This window comes from Felis catus, chromosome D3, assembly GCF_018350175.1.
Source record: "Felis catus isolate Fca126 chromosome D3, F.catus_Fca126_mat1.0, whole genome shotgun sequence".
Classification (NCBI taxonomy): domain Eukaryota; kingdom Metazoa; phylum Chordata; class Mammalia; order Carnivora; family Felidae; genus Felis; species Felis catus.
This window is the reverse complement of record NC_058379.1, coordinates 11,693,462-11,713,158: the sequence shown is the minus strand read 5'-3', so window position 1 is coordinate 11,713,158 and position 19,697 is coordinate 11,693,462. Positions and strand designations below refer to the sequence as shown.

General features: G+C 51.3%; 1 protein-coding gene across 3 annotated transcripts in view; it reads left to right on the top strand.

The window, feature by feature from the left end:
- TBX5 (T-box transcription factor 5) overlaps nt 1-19,697 on the top strand; it is an 85,075-nt gene that overhangs the window by 10,493 nt on the left and 54,885 nt on the right. Inside the window, exon 1 of one of the 3 annotated variants that reach the window (XM_045041620.1) lies at nt 14,009-14,133. The exons of 1 other annotated variant lie outside the window; for it this stretch is intronic. In XM_045041620.1, the coding sequence (XP_044897555.1) occupies nt 14,040-14,133 (94 nt within the window). In that variant the 5' untranslated portion in view covers nt 14,009-14,039. Of the gene's footprint in view, nt 1-14,008; nt 14,134-19,697 lie in introns of those variants that run through there. One more of the 3 variants, XM_045041621.1, reaches the window with a different exon arrangement.

Genomic DNA, 19,697 nt, shown 5'->3' with positions numbered 1-19,697 from the left:
CGTTTTCATGGGGTTCTGGTTAAATTAACTGTGGGGAAAGAACGCTGCACCCACTGAGCTCCACCCAGGCACGCCAGAAGTCATTTTTAAGTGAACTGGTAAAATACTGGAAAAAGGGTTGTTGTCCTCGTGGTTCTTTTCTTAGGACTCCCCCCTCCCCTGCCCGCCCCCCCCATGTCCCCCCATCACGCCTTTCTCTCCCCCAGCTTCAGCACAGCAATCAGCACCTGATGAACGCTCACTGTGGGCGGAGGTTGGGCCAAGCCCTTCCAAAAATATCTCATTTTATCCCCACATCGCTGTGCCAGAGAGGCCCCATTTTACAGGTGGTTAAACGGAGGCTCTAGGAACAAACTTCCTGCCCAGAGTCCTGTACTTAGTAGGATGCTCGCCAACCCAGATCATCTGCTTCGGCAGCCTAATGGCTGCCATTGAATTGACCCCTATTTCAGCTTCCTCCTCCTCTTTCTACTTTTTTTTTCCCTTTTCCCAACCGCGGGAGCCCCTCTCCCACCCTTAATTTCCACCCTACCTCCCCACCACCGTTCACAACGAGTAAATGAAAGAAATGCTTGCAAGGGGACAGCTAAGTCCAGACCAAAGTGAGTCAACAGGCTCTGCTACACGTCCAGAGACAATTGGCCAGGACACACGGTGGCAGATGGCACCGAGGTGGGCCTGACAGAGACCCAAGTGAGCCAGGCGTGCCCCTTAGCCGTTCACAGGAAACTCACCCGTGGTCTCCGTGCTTCCAAAGGATTTGGTCCCAAGCCTGCCCTTCTCCCCTGCAGTTCCCATAAATCCTAGCAGGCCTCCCTTCCCGGAGCCGGCGCTAAGCCCTGAAAGGTAATGGGGTGTGAGAATACGGCTTCGAAAATTGCTCGGTTAAGATCCGGATGTGGGGCTAGGATTCCTGTGGGGATCCCTTAAACATAGGAGCTAGGGCTGTTACCGAAATTCCTCTTATCTGAGGATTGGGCTTCTGCAAGTAATGCCTTCAGACTTCAAATGCATTCCTTGGCTACCAGAGCAACGCCCCAGGAAGATACGAGGAATCCTATTTTTTGGAAGATGGGACTGAGGCATGGCCAGGCCAGCGAATAGCTCTTGAGAACCGAAGATGTCTAAGGCGCTGCGCGACCGTCCGAGATGCTGAAATGTGTGTTCCAGCCACATGTGCTTGTATATTGTAAAGATTACATTTCAGCTCTGTCTAGAAAGTTACATAATGAACCCATGTTTCCTTCTCGGCCCCTCCTGCCACAGTCCTTTTCCTTGTTCCCAGGCAGTTCCAGCTGTGGCCCCTTTCTTGTAGATTTCCTGGACACAATCTATGCGCAATTAATTTCTTCTGATTTGAAGGGTTACCTTTGATATTCAACATATAGCCGTGGCCCGGGTGGGTGAGAGCCCGGGTGCCTGATCCACATCTGGAGCCGTGACTTTTTAGCTCTGTGTCCTTGGGCAACTTCCTTAACTTCTCTGGCTTGGTGTTCCCACCTTTAAAAAAATTTTTTTAATGTTTATTTATTTTTGAGAGACAGAGTGTGAGTGGGGGAGGGGCAGACACACACACACACACACACACACACACACACACAGAATCTGAAGCAGCCTCCAAGCTCTGAGCTGTCAGCACAGAGCCCAACATGGGGCTCAAACCCACAAACTGTGAGATCATGACCTGAGCTGAAGTCGGAGGCTTAACTGACTGAGCCACCCAGGCGCCTCTTGGTTTTCCCATCTTTAAAATGGGATTGATACTATTACCTGCCTTAAAGGTTTCCTATGAGGATCAAATGTGACAAAACATGTCACGCATCTAGGATTTTGCCTGCCACCAAAAAAAGAAAAAGGCAACAAAAAACCCACCATGCAATGAATATTAGCTTTTAACGTTAATTATTAATAGCTAAATAATAAATAATTATGCTCTGTTCCCTCCGTGTTGCTGTCCCTTCCTCCTTTACCAGTTCCTTTCGGATGGAGGTCGTGGTCTCTTAGCCCATTACCAGAAAAATAACTGAGGAAAGAAGTTTCTGTGTAAGTTACAAATGTTACAAGCTGCAACATTTGAAAAAGGAGGAGGATGCTACAATTCTGGAATCCTAACTTCCTCCAAATGGAGAGTCCACGGCGGTGGTGTACAAAGTAGAATTCGGATTTCTGTTACTACTCCGTGTGTGTGTGTGTGTGTGTGTGTGTGTGTGTGTGCTATCAGCGGCTGAGGCAAACGCCTGAACCCAGAATCTGGCCACTTTGAATGTGGGCAGACCTCAGTAAGGAAGGAAGTTTGCATTAAACTTGAAAATGTTTGTGGTCATATTAAAAAGTAGGGTGGCATTTACAAATTTAAGGCTGCCGCACAAATAGAAAAGATCTGTTGACTTTTGAAATGAATTCTTCTGGATAAAAATGCATTCCCTTTCCTAAGTGTGTTGGAGCCCTGTTTACTTAAATTAATCCTATCTTTGCACAACATATTGGCGTGGCCTTGGAAGCAAGGGTTTCCTCTGCATTCCTTGGAGAGAACTTGCTGGTTGGCCAAGGAGGGGCGGCTGTGGTTTAGGGAGTGGCGGAAGGTCTCTGTACCTTATGGAGACAACCACAAAGGCCGGGTTCTTCCCTGGAGGTGTGTTTTTTTGAAAACGACCTTATAATTCTTTGCAAAGATCATTATACAGTTGGATGGTAAATGATGCTTTTCTTTCTTTCTTTCTTTCTTTCTTTCTTTCTTTCTTTCTTTCTTTCTTTCTTTCATCATCAGCAAGTAAAATCTATCCCTCTCCCCTGCCAGGAAAGAAGCCAAAAAAATAAGAGGGAAGCAAGCAAAATCATAAATATGCTGAGTCTGAGCTTTTCATAGCAACAGGAACAAAGACTTTGTGGGCCTTCACGCTTGGAAAAAAAATTCTCACATACACAAAAGTACACTGATTATTATATCAAGTGCCTGTGTGCTTAACACCCAGAAAAAAAAAACCAAAAAAACAACACAGATTAACCTGTGGTCATGCCTGCTGCAAAGCTTTTTTTAAATAGCAGAAGCAAAATATTATAAAGGTAAAGTGGTTTCCCCTTTTCTGATACCATACCTCCCGTCTCCTCCTCTCCTCAAATATAACCACTATCAGAATTTTGGCAAATATCTGCCGCCCAGTTTTATACTTTTATGAAAAACACACTTCTCTAGAAGTGATACAAAGTATGAGTTTGTGGGGGGTTAAAACTTTTTTTATGTTTATTTATTTGGGGGAGGAGAGAGAGAGAGAGCGCGCACACACACACACACACACACGTGGCGGAGGGGGAGAGGGAGAGAGAGAATCCCAAGCAGGCTCTGCACTGTCATGGCAGAGCCTGACACAGGGCTCGATCTCACGCGCTGTGAGATCTCACGACCTGAGCTGAAATCAAGAGTGGGACACTTAAAAGACTGAACCACCCAGGCGCCCCTGTGGCTTTTTTGTTTTTTAATTTGCATGAATCTTATACTGTGTATATAGTTCTACGATTTGCTTTTTCCCCCCTCAACATCATCCTTCTGACAGTTGTGTTCAATTTGTTTTGATAAATAGATATAATTGCAAATATTATAAATATATTTCACTCATCCTGATTGCTACGCAGCAGTTTATTATATAATAATAATTGTAGCTAATGCATGCATAGCAATTTCCAGGTGCCAAGCATTCTATTTAATGAATTCAGTAAATGAAATTTTCTCTTAAGATGTATTTATTTTAGAGAGAGAGAGCAAGCAGGGAAGGGGCAGACGGAGGGGGGGGGACAGAAGGTCCGAAGTGGGCCCTGTGCTGTCATCACAGAGCCCGACGCGGGGCTCAAACTCACACCCCGTGAGATCACGACCTGAGCTCAAGTGGGACGCTCAACCAACTGAGCCAGCCAGGCGCCCCAATGAATTTTTTTTCCTTTTCAAATTTTTATTTAAATTCTTTAGTTAACATATGGTGGTTTCAGGAGTAGAATTCAGCGTCTTATCAGTTACATATAACACCCAGTGCTCATCACAAGTGCCCTCCTTAATGCCTGTCACCCATCTAGCCCATCCCCCACCCATTTCCCTCCATTAACCCTGTTTGTTCTCTCTTGTTAAGAGTCTCCTATGATTTGTTTCCCTGTCTGTTTTCATTAAGTGAACTTATTTAATGAATTCTCCCACCTATAGGTGCTATTGTTGCCTTGTTACTTAGAGAAGAAAACTGAGGCATCCAGATGGAGTGCCTTGGCTGACTCAGTTGGTAAAGCACGACCCTCGATCTCAGGGTCATGGGTTCAAGCCTCACATTGGGTATAGAGATCACTTTAAAAAAATCTCCAAAAAAACCAAACCAAACCAAAACAAAAAACAGGCATACGGAATTAAGTAACCAGCCCAAGGTCACTTTCTCTGCTGACGGACATCTAGATTTTTCCCTGTTTTTTTTCCACCGTGATAAACAACGATACAGTGAACATCTTTGTGCCTGCTTCGTCACGGATGCCGGTTAGTATTCTCTGGGCAAGAGTTTCCAGCAAGCAGATACCCCAAGGAATTGCTTGCTGACCCTGAGAGTAAATACGTTGCGGATTTTCACTAAACATTTGCGATGTCACATTGGCATGTGTGATCTTGGGCAGCCTTCACCTTGCGGATCCTTGGTTTCTTCCTCTGTAAAATGGGTTTCCTCAGGGCTGGCTTATAAAGGCTGAGGCAGAGATGGAAAGGGATGTCCAGGGTTCAGCAGGTGGCAGACTGGTAACTGTTACAGTCACTAATAAGAACGTTGCTGTCGCATCGGGCTGTGGGCTATATGTTGGCCAGGTTCTAACCCAGGGTACCTTTGCCAAAGTTGAACAGTGATCTTTAGGACCGAACTGGAAAACTCTTCTTGGTTGCGGTCTCATTTTAAAGGATTGAAAATAAGGAACAGGAACGTCTGTTAAATGTTTTATTTATTTACTTATTTATTTATTTATCTATTTATTTATTTTGAACATTTATTCATTTTTGAGAAAGAGAGACAGACTGCGAGCAGGGGAGGGGCAGAGAGAGAGAGAGAAAGAGAGAGACACAAAATCCGAAGCAGGTTCCAGGCGCTGAGCTGTCAGCAGCAGAGCCTGACGCGGGGCTCGAACTCACCAACTGTGAGGTCATGACCTGAGACGAAGTCGGAGGCTTCACTGATTGAGCCACCCAAGGGCGCCCCAAATGTTTATATCAAACCACACCAAACAACCCGAGGGGGCACAATGAAGCAGAGACTCGAAGTACAGAACTGGGCCATCCCGGGCCAGCGGATGGCTGCTGTGTGACCTTAGGCAGACCACTCCACCTTTCTGTTTGTCTATTTCTCCAGATCTCAGGAAAAAATAATTCTGCTTTCTTGCCCTGCAACTCAAGGCTGCTATGAGCAAACATAGATGGGCAGGCGGGCGTGGTGGATTGAATGAATCCTTTTTGGATTATTGAAAATAAAAGATCGGGGGTATATTTGATTTTATTTACTTATTTATTTTAGAGAGAGAGGGAGGGAGGGAGGGGCAGAAGAAGGGGGAGAGAGAGAGAGAATCTTTTTTTATTTTTTTATTTTTATTTTTGATTTTTTAATTTTTTTTATTTTTTTAATGTTTATTTATTTTTGAGAGAGAGAGAGAGACAGAGCATGAATGGGGGAGGGACAGAGAGAGGGAGACACAGAATCTGAAACAGGCTCCAGGCTCTGAGCTGTCAGCACAGAGCCCAACACGGGGCTCGAACTCACGGACCGCGAGATCGTGACCTGAGCTGAAGCCGGCCGCCCAACCGACTGAGCCACCCGGGCGCCCCGAGAATCTTTTTTTTAAAAATATACTTATTTATTTTTGAGAGAGAGAGAGGGCACAAGCGGGAAAAGGGCAGAGAGAGAGGGAGACACAGGATATGAAGCAGGCTCCAGGCTCTGGGCTGTCAGCACAGAGCCCGATATGGGGTTTGAACCCATGAACTGTGAGATTATGATCTGAGAGAGAGAGAGAGAGGGAGGATCTTAAGCAGGTTCCACGTCCAGCACAGAGCCCGATGCAGGTCCCGATCCCGTGACCCTGGGATCGCGAACTGAGCTGAAATCAAGAGTCGGCTGCTAAACGACTAAGCCATCCAGGCATCCCTGGAGTATATTAAAGACATTATTTTCTGTACCTTAGGTTTGGCCGGGCCTCCGGAAGCCATTTTCCCGTTGCGTACGTATCTAAAACGTTTCAGAAAATGTTATCTTCACTTCTGAAATTCGTTTTCCTTAGGAGATAGAGAGAACACGTTAGATTAGTGCGCTATGGAGTTCTTTCTCATTGCCATACCAACCTCTGGCTCAGGAAGACGTTAAGGCTTTGTCTCCCCACTTACACTGAGGTGGCGGAAAGATGCTGGGGAGGAGAAGGTACCCAGACCGCAGCTCAGTCAGCTGTTTTGCCAACAATTGATGGAATTCAGTTAGTTTTCCAAACCAGGTGGCTGATGGAGTCGAGTCCCTTGTCTTCCCGCCCCCTCGAGGAGGACGTTACCCGCCCCCCCCCACCTCCTTGTGTTTAAGATTTCTCCAATCGGTTATCAGCTAAATTCAGCTTCTTTTTTATGTCAAAAATAGCTCACTGGTAGCTTGAGTAAAGCCAACTGGCACCTCTTCAAACTGGTTTGTCTGAGTCTTTGAGCCACAGGAAACGCTCCGGCCCTGTTCCTAGCTGGGACGGCATTGACGTTGGTTGGAGTGGGGCCATTTTCATTTGCTAATAAAGCCCCAGAAACCACGGTGAAGAACTGGACGAAAGATCCTGGCTGCTGCTGGTTGCTGGGAAACGGTACAGCGCCCAACCCCCCCCCCCCCCCACCTCCCCGGGGAAGGGAGAGGGTCAGAAGGAAACTCACCCAGAGCCAGAGGTGCTCTCCCAGCCAAGGGCGAGTAGTGTGCTGGCTCCCTTACTCCTCCGGGAGGATGGTGTGGGAAAAACAGGGCTGCAAAGAGACAGGGGGTGGGTGAGAGAGAGAGAGAGAGAGAGAGAGAGATCGAAAGCAAGGAGGACGAGGGAATACAAGTGTTTTGCTTGCGTAAATCAGCTGGGAGAAGAATGGAGAATGGGTGTCCTTGAAACACAAATGACTCTGGGGGCGGGCGGGGCGGGGCGGGGGGTGGGGCACTACATAGGTTATTGTTATTGTTATTGTTATTGTGGTGGGTATTTTTGGAGGATACAATTTTGCCCAGAACAGGCTTTTGCTTACTTGTCAAGAACCTCACGGGCCAGGCACTGATGAGGCAACTGAGGCTCAGAGTGGTTTTAAGATAGGTTTCACGGAGATGCGTGTATGGGTGTCCAGCTGACAGGGGGTGGCTCTGTGATGTGCTTGTATGAATTTGCAGGTCAGGGAAGTCACTCCGTCCCAAAGTTCGGTCATTGTCAAACTCACTCGGGATTTTTGCCATTTTCAAGCACCGTCCATTCAGTTTTCTCTTTCTTTCTTTCTTTCTTTCTTTCTTTCTTTCTTTCTTTCTTTCTTTCTTTCTTCTTTCTTCTTTCTTCTCCACTTTTCTAAACCTGAATATCCTCTTTGGTCTCATCCTAAGCAATCACGAGTTTGGTGGGTTGGTCTATTTTTTTTCCAGTAATAATCATTTTTTAAAAACGTATTTATTTTTGAGAGAGAGAGAGAGAGAGAGAGAGAGAGCAAGTGGGGGAGGGGCAGAGAGAGAGGGGGACAGAGGATCCAAAGCAGGCTCCCCGCTGACAGCGGTGAGCCTGATGCGGGGCTCGAACCCGCGAACCACGAGATTATGACCTGGGATGACCCGTCAGATGCTCAACCGACTGAGCCACCCAGGCGCCTCTTGAATAATCATTAAAGTGAATATATAAGTATTAACCGTTTCTCCTGAAGTTCGTCTTTGTTGTACCTAAAGTCACGTCGAGAATGGCCACCAGACATTTTTGGGTCAAGGTGAAAAACCCACGGCTTGGTGACCGCCAGATCGGATTTAAACACCAGCGCTCACACTGAGCAGCTGTGTAACTTGGTTTGAGTTAGTGAGCCACTCTGAGCCTCAGTTTCCTCGTCAGTAGAATGGGGCTAATAGTGCCATCCTTATGGGGCTATTGGGAAGGATGAAATGAGACAAGGCCTGTAGAGTGTGTGCACAGTGCCTGGCCTGCGAGGTCCTTAACATGTAAGTCAAAACCTGTTAGGGGCTACACTGTGTCCTCCAAAAATTCATATGCTGGATTTCTAACCCCTGGTAGCTCAGAAGGTGCCTGAATTTGGAGAGAAGACTTTTTTTTTTTTTTAATGTTTATTTCTTTTTGAAGGAGAGAGAGACAGAGCATGAGTTGGGGAGGGGCAGAGAGAGAGGGAGACACAGAATCTGAAACAGGCTCCAGGCTCTGAGCCGTCAGCATAGAGCCTGACGCAGGGCTCGAACTCATGATCCGGTGAGCTCATGACCTGAGCTAAAGTCGGAGGCTTAACCGGCTGCACCGCCCCGGTGCCCCAGAGATAAGTCTTTCAAGGAGGTAATTCAGGTAAAATGAGATTATTCAGGTGGGCCCAGGGTGTGATGCCTGGTGCCCCGGAAGAAGAGGTTAGGACATAGGCACAAACACACGGACAGGGGCGACCCCACGACGACCAGGGAGAGGGAGACCATCCACAAGCCAAGGAGAGAGGACTCAGAACGAACCAAAGCTTGCCAACACCTTGGCCTTGGCCTTCCAGCCTCCAGAGCTGTGGGAAAATAAGCTTCTGCCGTTTCAGCCCTATAGTAGGTCGTTAGGGTGGCTCTGGCCTACGAGTCTCAAGCAGACAGCATATAAACGCGCAGAATACAAAATGGTCCCGGTGATTAGCCATCTACACGCATGGACCCAGGCTCTATTTCGATTCAAGGTGATGACGCAAACCACAAGAAATAATAGCGGAAACTAGAGTGAGGCTGCGCCTTCTTGGCCCTTTCATCGGAATGCTGTCATCCAGGAATGTGGTTATCGCACGAGGAGGGTGACTAAGCTCCAGGGATTCGAACCCCCTGTGATCTTTAGGTACAGATCCTAGGCCTCGGTGAACCGCAATCATTTTTCATCAGGGTGACGCGTGCTAAGGAGCTTCTGGCCCGGATTTACGGTTCGAGACTCGTGTGTGTTGTCAGATGTTTCCAATGGTCTCACAGGCCCGCGGAAGGGATGCTCATCTAAGAATGTCTTTCCAGCTATTCTCTCTTGGTGCGCGTCACTCAGCCCCCAGCTCACCACCATATGCCCTTCCCGTCGCCGACGAGACTACTTATATGATTTAATGGAGTCCCGAAATGTTTACTGATGATTATCACGTACCAGTGTTAACACACGCCAGCCCCCACAAGCTAGGGTGTGCAGTTGGCAAGCTAGGGTATGCAGCTGGTGAGCTAGGGTATGCAGCTGGCGAGCTAGGGTATGCAGTTGGCGTATACCTTTCCTCACCCAAGTGGATGCATCCGGGCGTGATCCCCATGGAAACAGTCGCCAATGAAGGAGGGTGCGCTTGGCCCCTTCAGGCCACGGTGAGATGAGAATTTGGATGGGAGGAGAAGTTGAGAAAAATCAGATGGCACTGTATTGTGACTGTCACCTGTCCGTTTTATTAGACCATCATGAGACCATTAAGACTGGGGGCTGGGTCTTACCCCCTGCTGTATACCTGTTGCCCAGCATGGAGCCCGGGACAGAGTGGTCATACGATATAACGTAGCAATAATTGTCAGGACCCGTGTGATTCTCCACTCACTTCGCTTAATGGCTGGCATAAGCAAACACATTTAAAAGGGGCGTATTTCATTGGCCCATTAAACTGGGAAGTTCGAGGGCATGTCGGTTTCAGGCAGATGTGGATCAAGGACCTCAGTAATGCGTCCGTGCTCAAATAGGTTTTGGGATCTCCAACGATGTATTCGTATGTACCTCTATTTACCTCTCCATGTGGGTAGATTCCACCCTTTCCTTTGAAAAGAAAGACCTGCAGTTTCCTTTCCAGACCAGCATTTGAGAGAGAGCTGGTATCACTTCTCGGCCTTTTCGCTAAGATCAAGTGAGAGAGAGCTAGCGATGATGTGGTTGACACTGAGTTGTGCAAGCCCCCCAGTCGTTTGTGGCGGATCGGCATGACAATGAGCTTCTTGAGGACAGAGATGCTTAGGCATTTGGGTCACTGCTGTAACATCAGCTCCAAGAATAGTGCTGGGCGCACAGTAGGCACTTAGCCAATATTTATTTGAATCGCAAGCCCCTGGGGGGCCCTGGGGGGCTCAGTTGGTTAAGCGTCCCACTCTGGATTTCGGTCCAGGTCATGATCTCACAGTTCGTGAGATCGAGTCCCACGTCGGGCTCCGAGCTGGCAGCGCAGAGCCTGCTTGGGATTCTCTCTCCCTGTCTCTGCGCCTGCCACCCCCCCCCCCAATAAATAAATAAACATTAAAAAAAATTTTGCAAGCCCCTGTTGGGTGGCCTTGGAGGTTGAGTTTAGAATAATGCGGGGTTAGAACTTTAAATGGGTTCCAAGTACAGCTCAGATGTACATCTATGAAATGTCTTTTGGTGGGTCCAGAGAAATGGATGGAAAAGAAAACTCTCAGCCTTACACCTGTGGGACAACACTGAGTGCCAACCTTTGAGCTAAAGGTGGGGAGGTGTTATGGAAAATAAATTAACTAGTTAAAAATGGGGGGGGGGCGGGTGTTAAAGAATAGCCATGAAGTAAGGCTTGGCAAATTCAGTCCCATAGACTCCTTGGTCTGATTCGCCACTTGGGATTTCGATTGTACCCAATTTTGTAGCAAGCGTGCTCATCCGAGATGCCAGGCACTCACAGCCTTACGTGTAACCCCTGCATTAGCCCTACAAGCGGGATATTCCCTGCTTCATCTCAGATAAAGTCGCGGAGGCTGAGGAACAACCTATTCAGCATCGGTTTTCTTTTCCTCTTTGAGGCCAGACCACGTTGTTGTGGGTTAAGGGAAGCAGGTATTCTCAGTTCTACACATGGATCACAGAGAGGAAGGACGGTAATTTTGTTACATCTGGTAGCCCTCTGTCAATGGTGTGTTAAGTGTTATACATGAATATCTTATTTAATCCACTTGGCAGTCTTGGAAGGGCGGTATTAGCGTGTCTATTTTGCAGAAGAGGAAACTGAGGCACAGAGAAGTTTAGTAACTTACCCGTGGTCACCCAAGTCGGCCTGTCGATGCTCTGGACCACGGCACACGAATGCCTTTCACAGGGGACCTGACTACTGAGCTCTCTTGCAAACAGGCTTTGGCATTAAGAGTCTCTTTCCTGCCCTCAACAAGCCCTTGGCCAGGAGGTCCTTGGGTTGTTTTCACATCAACCTCTTGCTATCCCTCTTCCTATCCCTCTTCCTTAATGTCCATGAAAGGAGACATTAGGTAGCGCATGGAAGCATTGCCATATTGGAGTCTAAAGAAATGTCCGCTGAATCCATGAGTGGTCACGTGAATGCGCCTTCCAGGCAACCGTCCAGGGCTACTGAGATGTGGAAATCGGGCTGTGGCTGGTGTGAGCGACTGACTCCCAGCTCGACCCTCTGGCCACCCAGCCCCATTTCAGATTTCCCCACCGTGAAGCGAGCCGCTTTGGCTCTCGGGCCACGCTTTGATCTGCCTTCATAATCCAGTGGGAGAAGAACCGTGAAGTCAGCTCCGAGCAAGGCTGCCCCCTTCCTGCTTATTAACCTCCTGGGACCTCTTGGTCTACTAGACCCCTCTACTGTTTGCTTTCTTTTTAGGGGTGTGGAAGAGCATAGAGCGCTTTGATAGAAATAAACAGAGACATTTAATATCTGGGGAAAAGAGGATGTTGTCCTTGTGACCTACGCAGGCTGCACAAACATCTTCTTTCGTTAAAATGTAAGTTGCTCCCAGCGCATTACGGATGTCTCACGGGAGATGGGTCAGCACAGATTCACTCACTGTCTCCTCATATAAATCGAGGCACGGGAGTGGGGGGTGGGTGGGTGATAGAACAGCTCAACCGGGGCAGCATATAGCTGTGGTGTCATTAAACAGCACCTCGGTACCTCCGGGTGTTTGTTGAACCCACACCCTCGCTTTTGGGCTTTGACATTTTACACTCTCAGCTTGGTTCACCGCCCCTTTGCAGACACTTCCTTTGGGAATGCTGCACGAGCTGATGTCTCGTCTGGAAGTTGCCTCCTTCCAAAGAAATGTGTCCAACTGTTCCCTCGAGACTGGAGTCGAGCGGCCTGCAACAAATTTTGGGTAATTTGCCCTGCGCAACGGGGCTCTGAGGATGAATGCCATGGTGGACGTGTACATAAGCTGTTGTGCAAAACTGAGATTGAAGGAAGCCTTAAGGGGGAAAAATGGGGCGACAGGAATCACTGACGATTATTGAGCATTCAGTGGGTTGAGGGAATGTAGGTGATATGTATTACTTAGCTGTGTGCAGGTGACACATATTTTTTAAAGTTTATTGTTTGGGGGGGAGGGGCAAGAAGAGAGAGAGAGAGAGAGAGAGAGAGAGAGAGAGAATCCCAAGATGGCTCCATGCTGTCAGTGCAGAGCCCTAGGTGGGGCTTGATCTCACAAACTGTGAGATCATGACCTGAGCTGAAATCAAGAGTCAGATGCTTAACTGACTGAGGCACCCTGGTGCCCCTGTAGGTGGCACATATTATTTAGATAGTCGTTTAACTATCTCCTTAATATGAGAAGGTGAATCCTGAAATTACTTCTTTTCTAAAATTTTTTAAATGTTTATTTATTTTTGAGAGAGAGAGAGAGAGAGAGAGAGAGAGAGAGCGTGTGAGCGTGAGCGGGGGAGGGGCAGAGAGAGAGGAAGACACAGATTCCGAAGCAGGCTCCGGGTTCTGAGCTTGTCAGCACAGAGCCTGAGGCGGGGGAGCCTGAACCCACAAGCCCTGAGATTGTGACCTTGGTTCCCCAACCCCCATTCGGATGCTTAACTGGCAGCCACCCAGGAGGCCCTGGAGGGAGGTCTTTATGGTGGTAATTAAGTTAAAAGAGGTCATTAGGGCGGGCCCTAATGCAATATGACTGATATCCATACAAAAAGTGGAAATTTGGACACAGAAACACCACAGAGGGCAAACACCATTGCTGGCAGCCTGATTTCAGAGGAGCCTCCAGAACTGGGAAATGATAAATTTCGGTTGTTTGAGCCACTCAGTCCGTGGTGCTTTGTTACAGAAGCCGTAGGAAAGTAATCCAGCCTTGGAGAAGGGTCGAGGGCAGTGACTCCTTCAGGGACCACATGTGTGCCTTTGGTGGCCAGGGAGAGCTCAGGGTGACTCATTTCAAACTCCCGACCCGAGAGCCAGCCAAAGAACACGCCTGATGAGGGTCGGGGTTCTCTTGGCTTGGAAAGACCGCCTTGCGTTTTTACTGGCGCTTCTGGGAGGAAATGCTGTACAAGACGGTCACCGGCATCCACGTGCGCATGGAAAGCATCACAGAGACACGTCTAGGTATCTGCTCATTTTTCGTTACTGGTTAAATATCAGACACTGATCGGGCCCAGTGACGGCACCAAAGTAATCACAACAGCTAACGTTTCCAGATCCCTCGCCTGGTGCTTTTCATCGAGGATCTCCCTAACCCCTCACAACAATTCCATGAGGGGACGCAATAATTATCCGCTTTTTCACACGCGAGAAAACGGAGGCCCGGAGATGTCAGGGCACTTGCCCCTCTGGGCAGGCTCCTGTCTGGTGGTGATCGCGGGCAGTAGGGTTCCACCCTCGCACCTGCCAGTGCGGAGAAATAGGCCTCTTCCCTGTCTTTCCGGCAAAAGCCCTCTGATTGGATAGAATTTGGACACGTGCCTGTTGCTGAACCAATCATTGTGGCTGACGGCTGGAAGATGCTGATTGGCCGCCTCTGGGGTAAGAGGCGTGAAGATTGGCCGCCTCTGGGGTAAGAGGCGTGAAGAAGGGGCTTATTTCCCAGAGAAAACCAGGGGCCTGGAGCCAGAGGAGGGGGATGCCGCTCTCTGTGGCCCAGCAAGCTGTGCTAGGGAGCACCTGCCGTTGTTTTTCTCCGACGCAGCTCACGGCGGCTGCCTCACTCAGCCCAGGTCTGTGTGTTTATTTATTTATTTTAAACGTTTATTTATTTTTGAGACAGAGAGAGACAGAGCAAGAACAGGGGAGGGGCAGAGAGAGAGGAGACACAAACTCTGAAACGGGCTCCAGGCTCTGAGCTGTCAGCACAGAGCCCGACGCGGGGCTCGGACTCACAGACCGTGAGATCATGACCTGAGCCGAAGTCGGACGCTTAACCGACCGAGCCCCCCGGGCGCCCCAGGTCTGTGTGTTTTTGATGAACCAGGAAGTTGGTTCGATCTCCACCTGGCCTTAAGGAATTCTCCCTCACTCTTTGTCCACACCAGTCTCCCTGCTTTGAAGCCAGAAGCGCCAATCTATTTCTGATGCTTTAAATAACCACCCCTGGGCGTTGAACCCGGGACCTGAAACCGTGCAGCCGGAACCTTAAAACCCCTTTCCTGGGCAAAAACGGGAAGGTGGGGATAGTCGGGGCTGGATTCAGATCGGGGCTATGTATCAGGGATCTATCGCCACGATAATGCCACATAAGAAGGGAGCACCACGCCGGAGGCTTCTGTGACTCTGGGTTAGCTAGATGGGTGGTCTGCCGGGTGGGGCTCGCGCAGGTGTTTGTGGTCAGTGGCAGCCGAGGAGGTGGCTTTCCTGGTCTGGGCTGGGTTGTCTTACTCATGTAGGGCCCCGGCTGGGACAGCTGGCTAACTTAGCGGTGCGTCTCATCCTCCATCAGGCGAGCCCTGCCTTTGCACGGAGATGGCAGGAGGACAAGAGAGCAGAAACCCGCAAGGTGTCCGTTGTGTTGCTGTGCCATTGGCCTCAGCAGGTTGCAGAGGCCACGTCCGGAGCCGGTGCGGGAGGCAGCCATGCGAAGGTGTGAATACAGGACGGTGCGCTAAATTGGGTCATTAGGGGCGCCTGGGTGGCTCAGTGGGTTGGGCGTCTGACTGCAGCTCGGGTCATGATCTCATGGGTTCGCGGGTTCGAGCCCCGCGTCGGGCTCTGGGCTGACAGCTCGGAGCCTGGAGCCTGCTTCGGATTCTGTGTCTCCCTCTCTCTCTGCCCCTCCGTCCCTCGCGCTCTCTGCAAAATAAACATTAAAAAAACAAATACGTTGGGTCATTAAATGCAATGAAGCTTCCATAAGCTCCCAATCTCTTCTAGTTTCCTGATGAGGGGGCTCCCAGGAAGCAAGCATTGTACCCCAGCTATCCGAGAAACGGGACACCTTCAATCCCAGCCCCAGGGCCCTGGTCTTCATTGACACCCAAACTAGGACCACAAAGCCAGAGGGTCCGGCTGCATCCAGTCTCTCGGCCGTTCACAGTGGACGTTTCTTCCTGTTTCTGGGAGCTGGGAGATGAACAGAAGGGCTCTCTCCTAGGGGAACCGGGCCTGGAAGTCAATGGTTACGACGGGGGTCCTTAGCGGAGTTACAGGGGGTGCTGGAGTAGCACAGGGAGGGCCCCCGCCTCACGAATACTCAAGTCACCAAAGAACGACCGCTGTCTTTCCCCGCCCCTCCCCCCGGGGACTGAGGCCAGGGCTCTCTGGGCCCTTCAGACCAGGCCCTGAGCCGTCCTTACCTCGTTCCCCTGCCCTGGCCCTGTGTCCCGTGCCCCAGAAACCTCGGTGTCCTCCAGACGTTTCTCTATATCATTTCTTTTTCCCTCAAAACAACCACTGAGGCTGGTATTCTTATGAGACCCATTGCACAGTCGGAGACACTGAGGCTGGGGGAGGCGAAGAGGCTTGCTCAGTTCACACGACTCCAAAGAGGCAGGGTCGGGACCTCTGGAGGCCTTTTCCACCCCAGATCTTTGCTGTCTCCTCAACTCCAGTCCCTGTTCCTCCTTGTTCTATAACACGAGAAAGTCCTTCTCCAGGAGCCTGAGAGCGAAATGGAGAGATGGGTCTGGAAACACGGGTCTGAGAGAAGCCCAGCATATGTTTCTTTTAAGTGGACATTTCCCTCGGCTTCTTCACTCTGTCCCGCGAGGACCCCGGCTCTCCTCCTCCCTGCCCCTGGGAGCCTCCCCACCCCCGTCACCGCCCTGCCCGGAAGAACAGGAGGTCCGAGGGTGGGCGACCGGCCAGCAAGGTCAGCTAGAAACGGTTCTTTCTTTTCTGTCGGTGACGGCCCCGCACCCTGGCTACATAAATCCTTTCTTTTATTTTTATTATTATTATAGCCCAGGGTCTAGCATGGGCCGTAAACGGATTTAAGAGGCTGCTAGAGTATAGGATTTAATATATTTGGCATCATTAAATAGTGGCATAGCAAACCCACTTGGAGAAGTCCGGACCCCTCCCCCGACAGCATCCCTGGTCCCCATCTCCTCTCGCCCACCCCCTGATCCCACAAAAGTCCTCCTGACAGAGGTCTCCTGTGAGGCATCCCTCCCTGAAGGGAAGGGCAGTGGGGAGCGGGGCAGAGGCCAGAAGGCAGGGAGGGTGTCTGCAGCCCCAGTGGGGAGGGCATTGGGGACCAATTAGGGACACTTGGGGAGACGGGACAAAGCTTTCTAGATAAGCCTGGTTTTTATCAGCCTGTAAAAAGACCACTTTCACTCTACTGGCTCCTTCTCCAGGCTCCTGGGAACAGATAGAAGGGTGGACAAACGGAAGGCCCAGAGGACAAGGGAGGGATGAGTCGGTGTGGGGGGCACCTGGAGCAGGGGGGGAGAAGAAGTATTTCGGGGCTTCAAGGCTCAGAAAAAGCCAAGAATATGTTGCAGGCTTTATTCCACCTGTAAACTTCCCACCCTTCAGACACCTATCCTTGTTTGAAATTTTTTTTAACGTTTATTCATTCTTTGATAGAGAGAGACAGAGCGCGAGTGGGGAGGGGCAGAGAGAGCGGGAGACACAGAATCCCAGGCAGGCACCAGGCTCCGAGCTGTCAGCCCAGAGCCCGACGTGGGGCTCGAACTCACCGACCGCGAGATCGTGACCTGAGCCGAAGTCGGACGCTCAACCGACTGAGCCACCCAGGCGCCCCATCCTTATTTTATGGCACGGAGCAGACAGTCCTGTGCCCTTCACTGATACCTTGTATATTTTCTGTCTATGCCTCCACATCTTTGACTGGGTCTGCTTAATACCTTCGTATACTTTACTCAGCAAGTATTTATGTAGCATCAACTATGTGAATGGGATGGGCGCCATGATCTGTCCTCAGCAGCTTAGAGTCTAAGGTGAAGACAGATAATGAACAGGCACATAACAAAAATGATAGGAGGCATAACCTTGAGCCAGCTGGGGGCAGAAGGTATAGTATGTGCAAAGGCCCTGAGGGAATAGTATGTGCAAAAGCCCTGCGGTGGAAACAAAGGTTGGTACAAATGAAGAACAAAGAAGAAGGGGGATGGAATGTGGAGGAAGAAAGGGGGCCAGGAGGTGAGGTGAGAGGGGCAGGCAGGGGTAGGCTTGTGCAAGGCCTTAAATATATGAGGAGTTGGTGTTTTATCCTCAGACTTTCTTTTAATGTTTATTTGTTCTTGAGAGAGAGAGCGAGAGAGTGCGTGTGCAAGTAGAGAGGGGCAGAGAGAAAGGGGGGGGGGCGGACAGAGGATCTGAAGTGAGCTCCGAGCTGCCGGCAGACAGCCTGATGCGGGGCTCGAACCGTGAGATCGTGACCTGAGCCGAAGTCGGACGCTTAACTGACTGAGCCACCCGGGAGCCCCGGATCCTCGGTTTCCCCACGTGTAAAATTAGCGCTGGACTAGTTAGCAGGAAGGGCCCACTAGAGAGGGTCCGGAGGGCGGGACCGTGATGGGTCTGTGGCAAAGCCCTTGGGGGCTCTGCGGAGGGTGGCTGGGAAAGAGGCGGGTTGCAGATGGGTTTCTCCCCCCACCCCCAACCCGCCTGCTTCGAGACCTGCCCGTCCTTCCTCCTCCGGAACTGGTGACCGCAGCTTGGGTGGGGCTGTTGGATCAAGGGCTCCCTCCAGTGGAGCCTCCCCAGGCCTCGGAGAATGATCCATGGTGGTGCCCACCCAAGTATCTCTTCCGGCCGGGGTGGGGGGCGGGGGTGGGGGGCAGCCTCCGGTTTTCCAGACCGAGACCTACCGCAGTAGAGGAGACGCGAGGGTCCAGTCTGCGGGGGGGGGGGGGGGGGGGGGGCGGGAAGCGGGGGGGGGGCGGGGAAAGAGGGGTGGGCTGTGGACGTGGGGACCGGGTGCGAATCCTGGGCGAGCGGAGGTAAAATGCGTCTGTGGGTGAGAGCGGGCGCGCCCCGGCCCCGCGGGCTGGTGTGTGTGACTCAGGGGGGAAGGACTGCCATCGCGCGTGTGGCTTTCTGGGAGCGACCGTGGGCCCCGTTTGCCGTCATACGTGCGGCTGACTTCACGTCCGCGCAGGGGCAGACGTGCGCTCGCGGGGGGTGGTGGGTGACCGACCACGAGCGTGTGTGTATGTGTGTGCGCGCGCGCGTGTGAGATGGAACCGGTGAGGATGTGCACGTGAATGTGTGATGGCAGATATGACGAGGGCCATGTGTGCGACCGTCGCTGGCCCCAGGTGCGAGGCGGATGGCTCTGCCCGCCGTGATCATGTGGGTGTGTGTGCGCGGGAGAGAATGGCCTTACCTGTACCGCAGTAACTGGCCGTGCAAGGCCGTGTGTGTGTGTGTGTGTGTGTGTGTGTGTGTGTGTGTGTGTGTGTGTTGTGAGTGACTCCCAAGTGGCCGGGCCTGGGACACCTTACGCGTGACCTCTTGAAGATGGCATACCCTGCCAGTGAGTGGCATCATTGAGGGGCCAGGCCACTGGGCTCGGGGGGAAAGCTGAATCCCCCCCCCCCCCCCCCCCCATGGAGCAGAAGTGGCTTTTAGGGCCAGAAAACCACGTTTAGGGCCGGAGGGGGATGGGGCCGTTAGAAGGCCTGGCTCAGCAGCCCGGGTGAGCGCTGTGCTCCCGCCCCAGGCCCCCAGGCCCCCAGGCCCCCAGGCCCGGGAGGGTTTGGACAAGCCACCCTGCCACCCTTCCAGTCCGCCCCGGTGTCCGCAGCGCTATGCCCGGTTCCCAGGAAACGCCTGTGGGATTTGCTTCCAAATATAGACTCTGGTGGCCCAGCCACCTTGTGGCCTGGCCCCTCTGGCCTCCTGGCTGAATGGCGGAACTTCAGCTGCCTTCCAGGGGGCCCAGGCCCGCAGGCCTCCACTTGGAGCTGTTGGTAAAAATAATAATCATAAAAGTGGTCAATAAAAATGGAGGGGAGCTGAACGTCGCCTGGGTTATGGGCCCAGGACACCACTTGACCCGTCGTGATGTTTGACACAACAGCAGAGTGATGCACACGCTTTCTCCTCAAGTGACACACGGTCGTGCAGAGAGACTGGAGGGTGACGTCCTGTTCAGTCACACGGAGGGAGACACACAGCCCGTGCCCCCAGGTGGACCCCCGAACCTCCAGCTTTGCTCCAGGAAGTGGAGCCTGGGAAGGGGGTCGGGAATTCAGGAGGATCCGTCCTGGGTCCTGGCCGTCCTGGCCGGTGCTCAGATTCAGGTGCTCTGGGGTCAGGCCCTCACTCCTGGGTCCTGGGCACTCACCAAGATGCACCAGGAGCCCGCAGATGG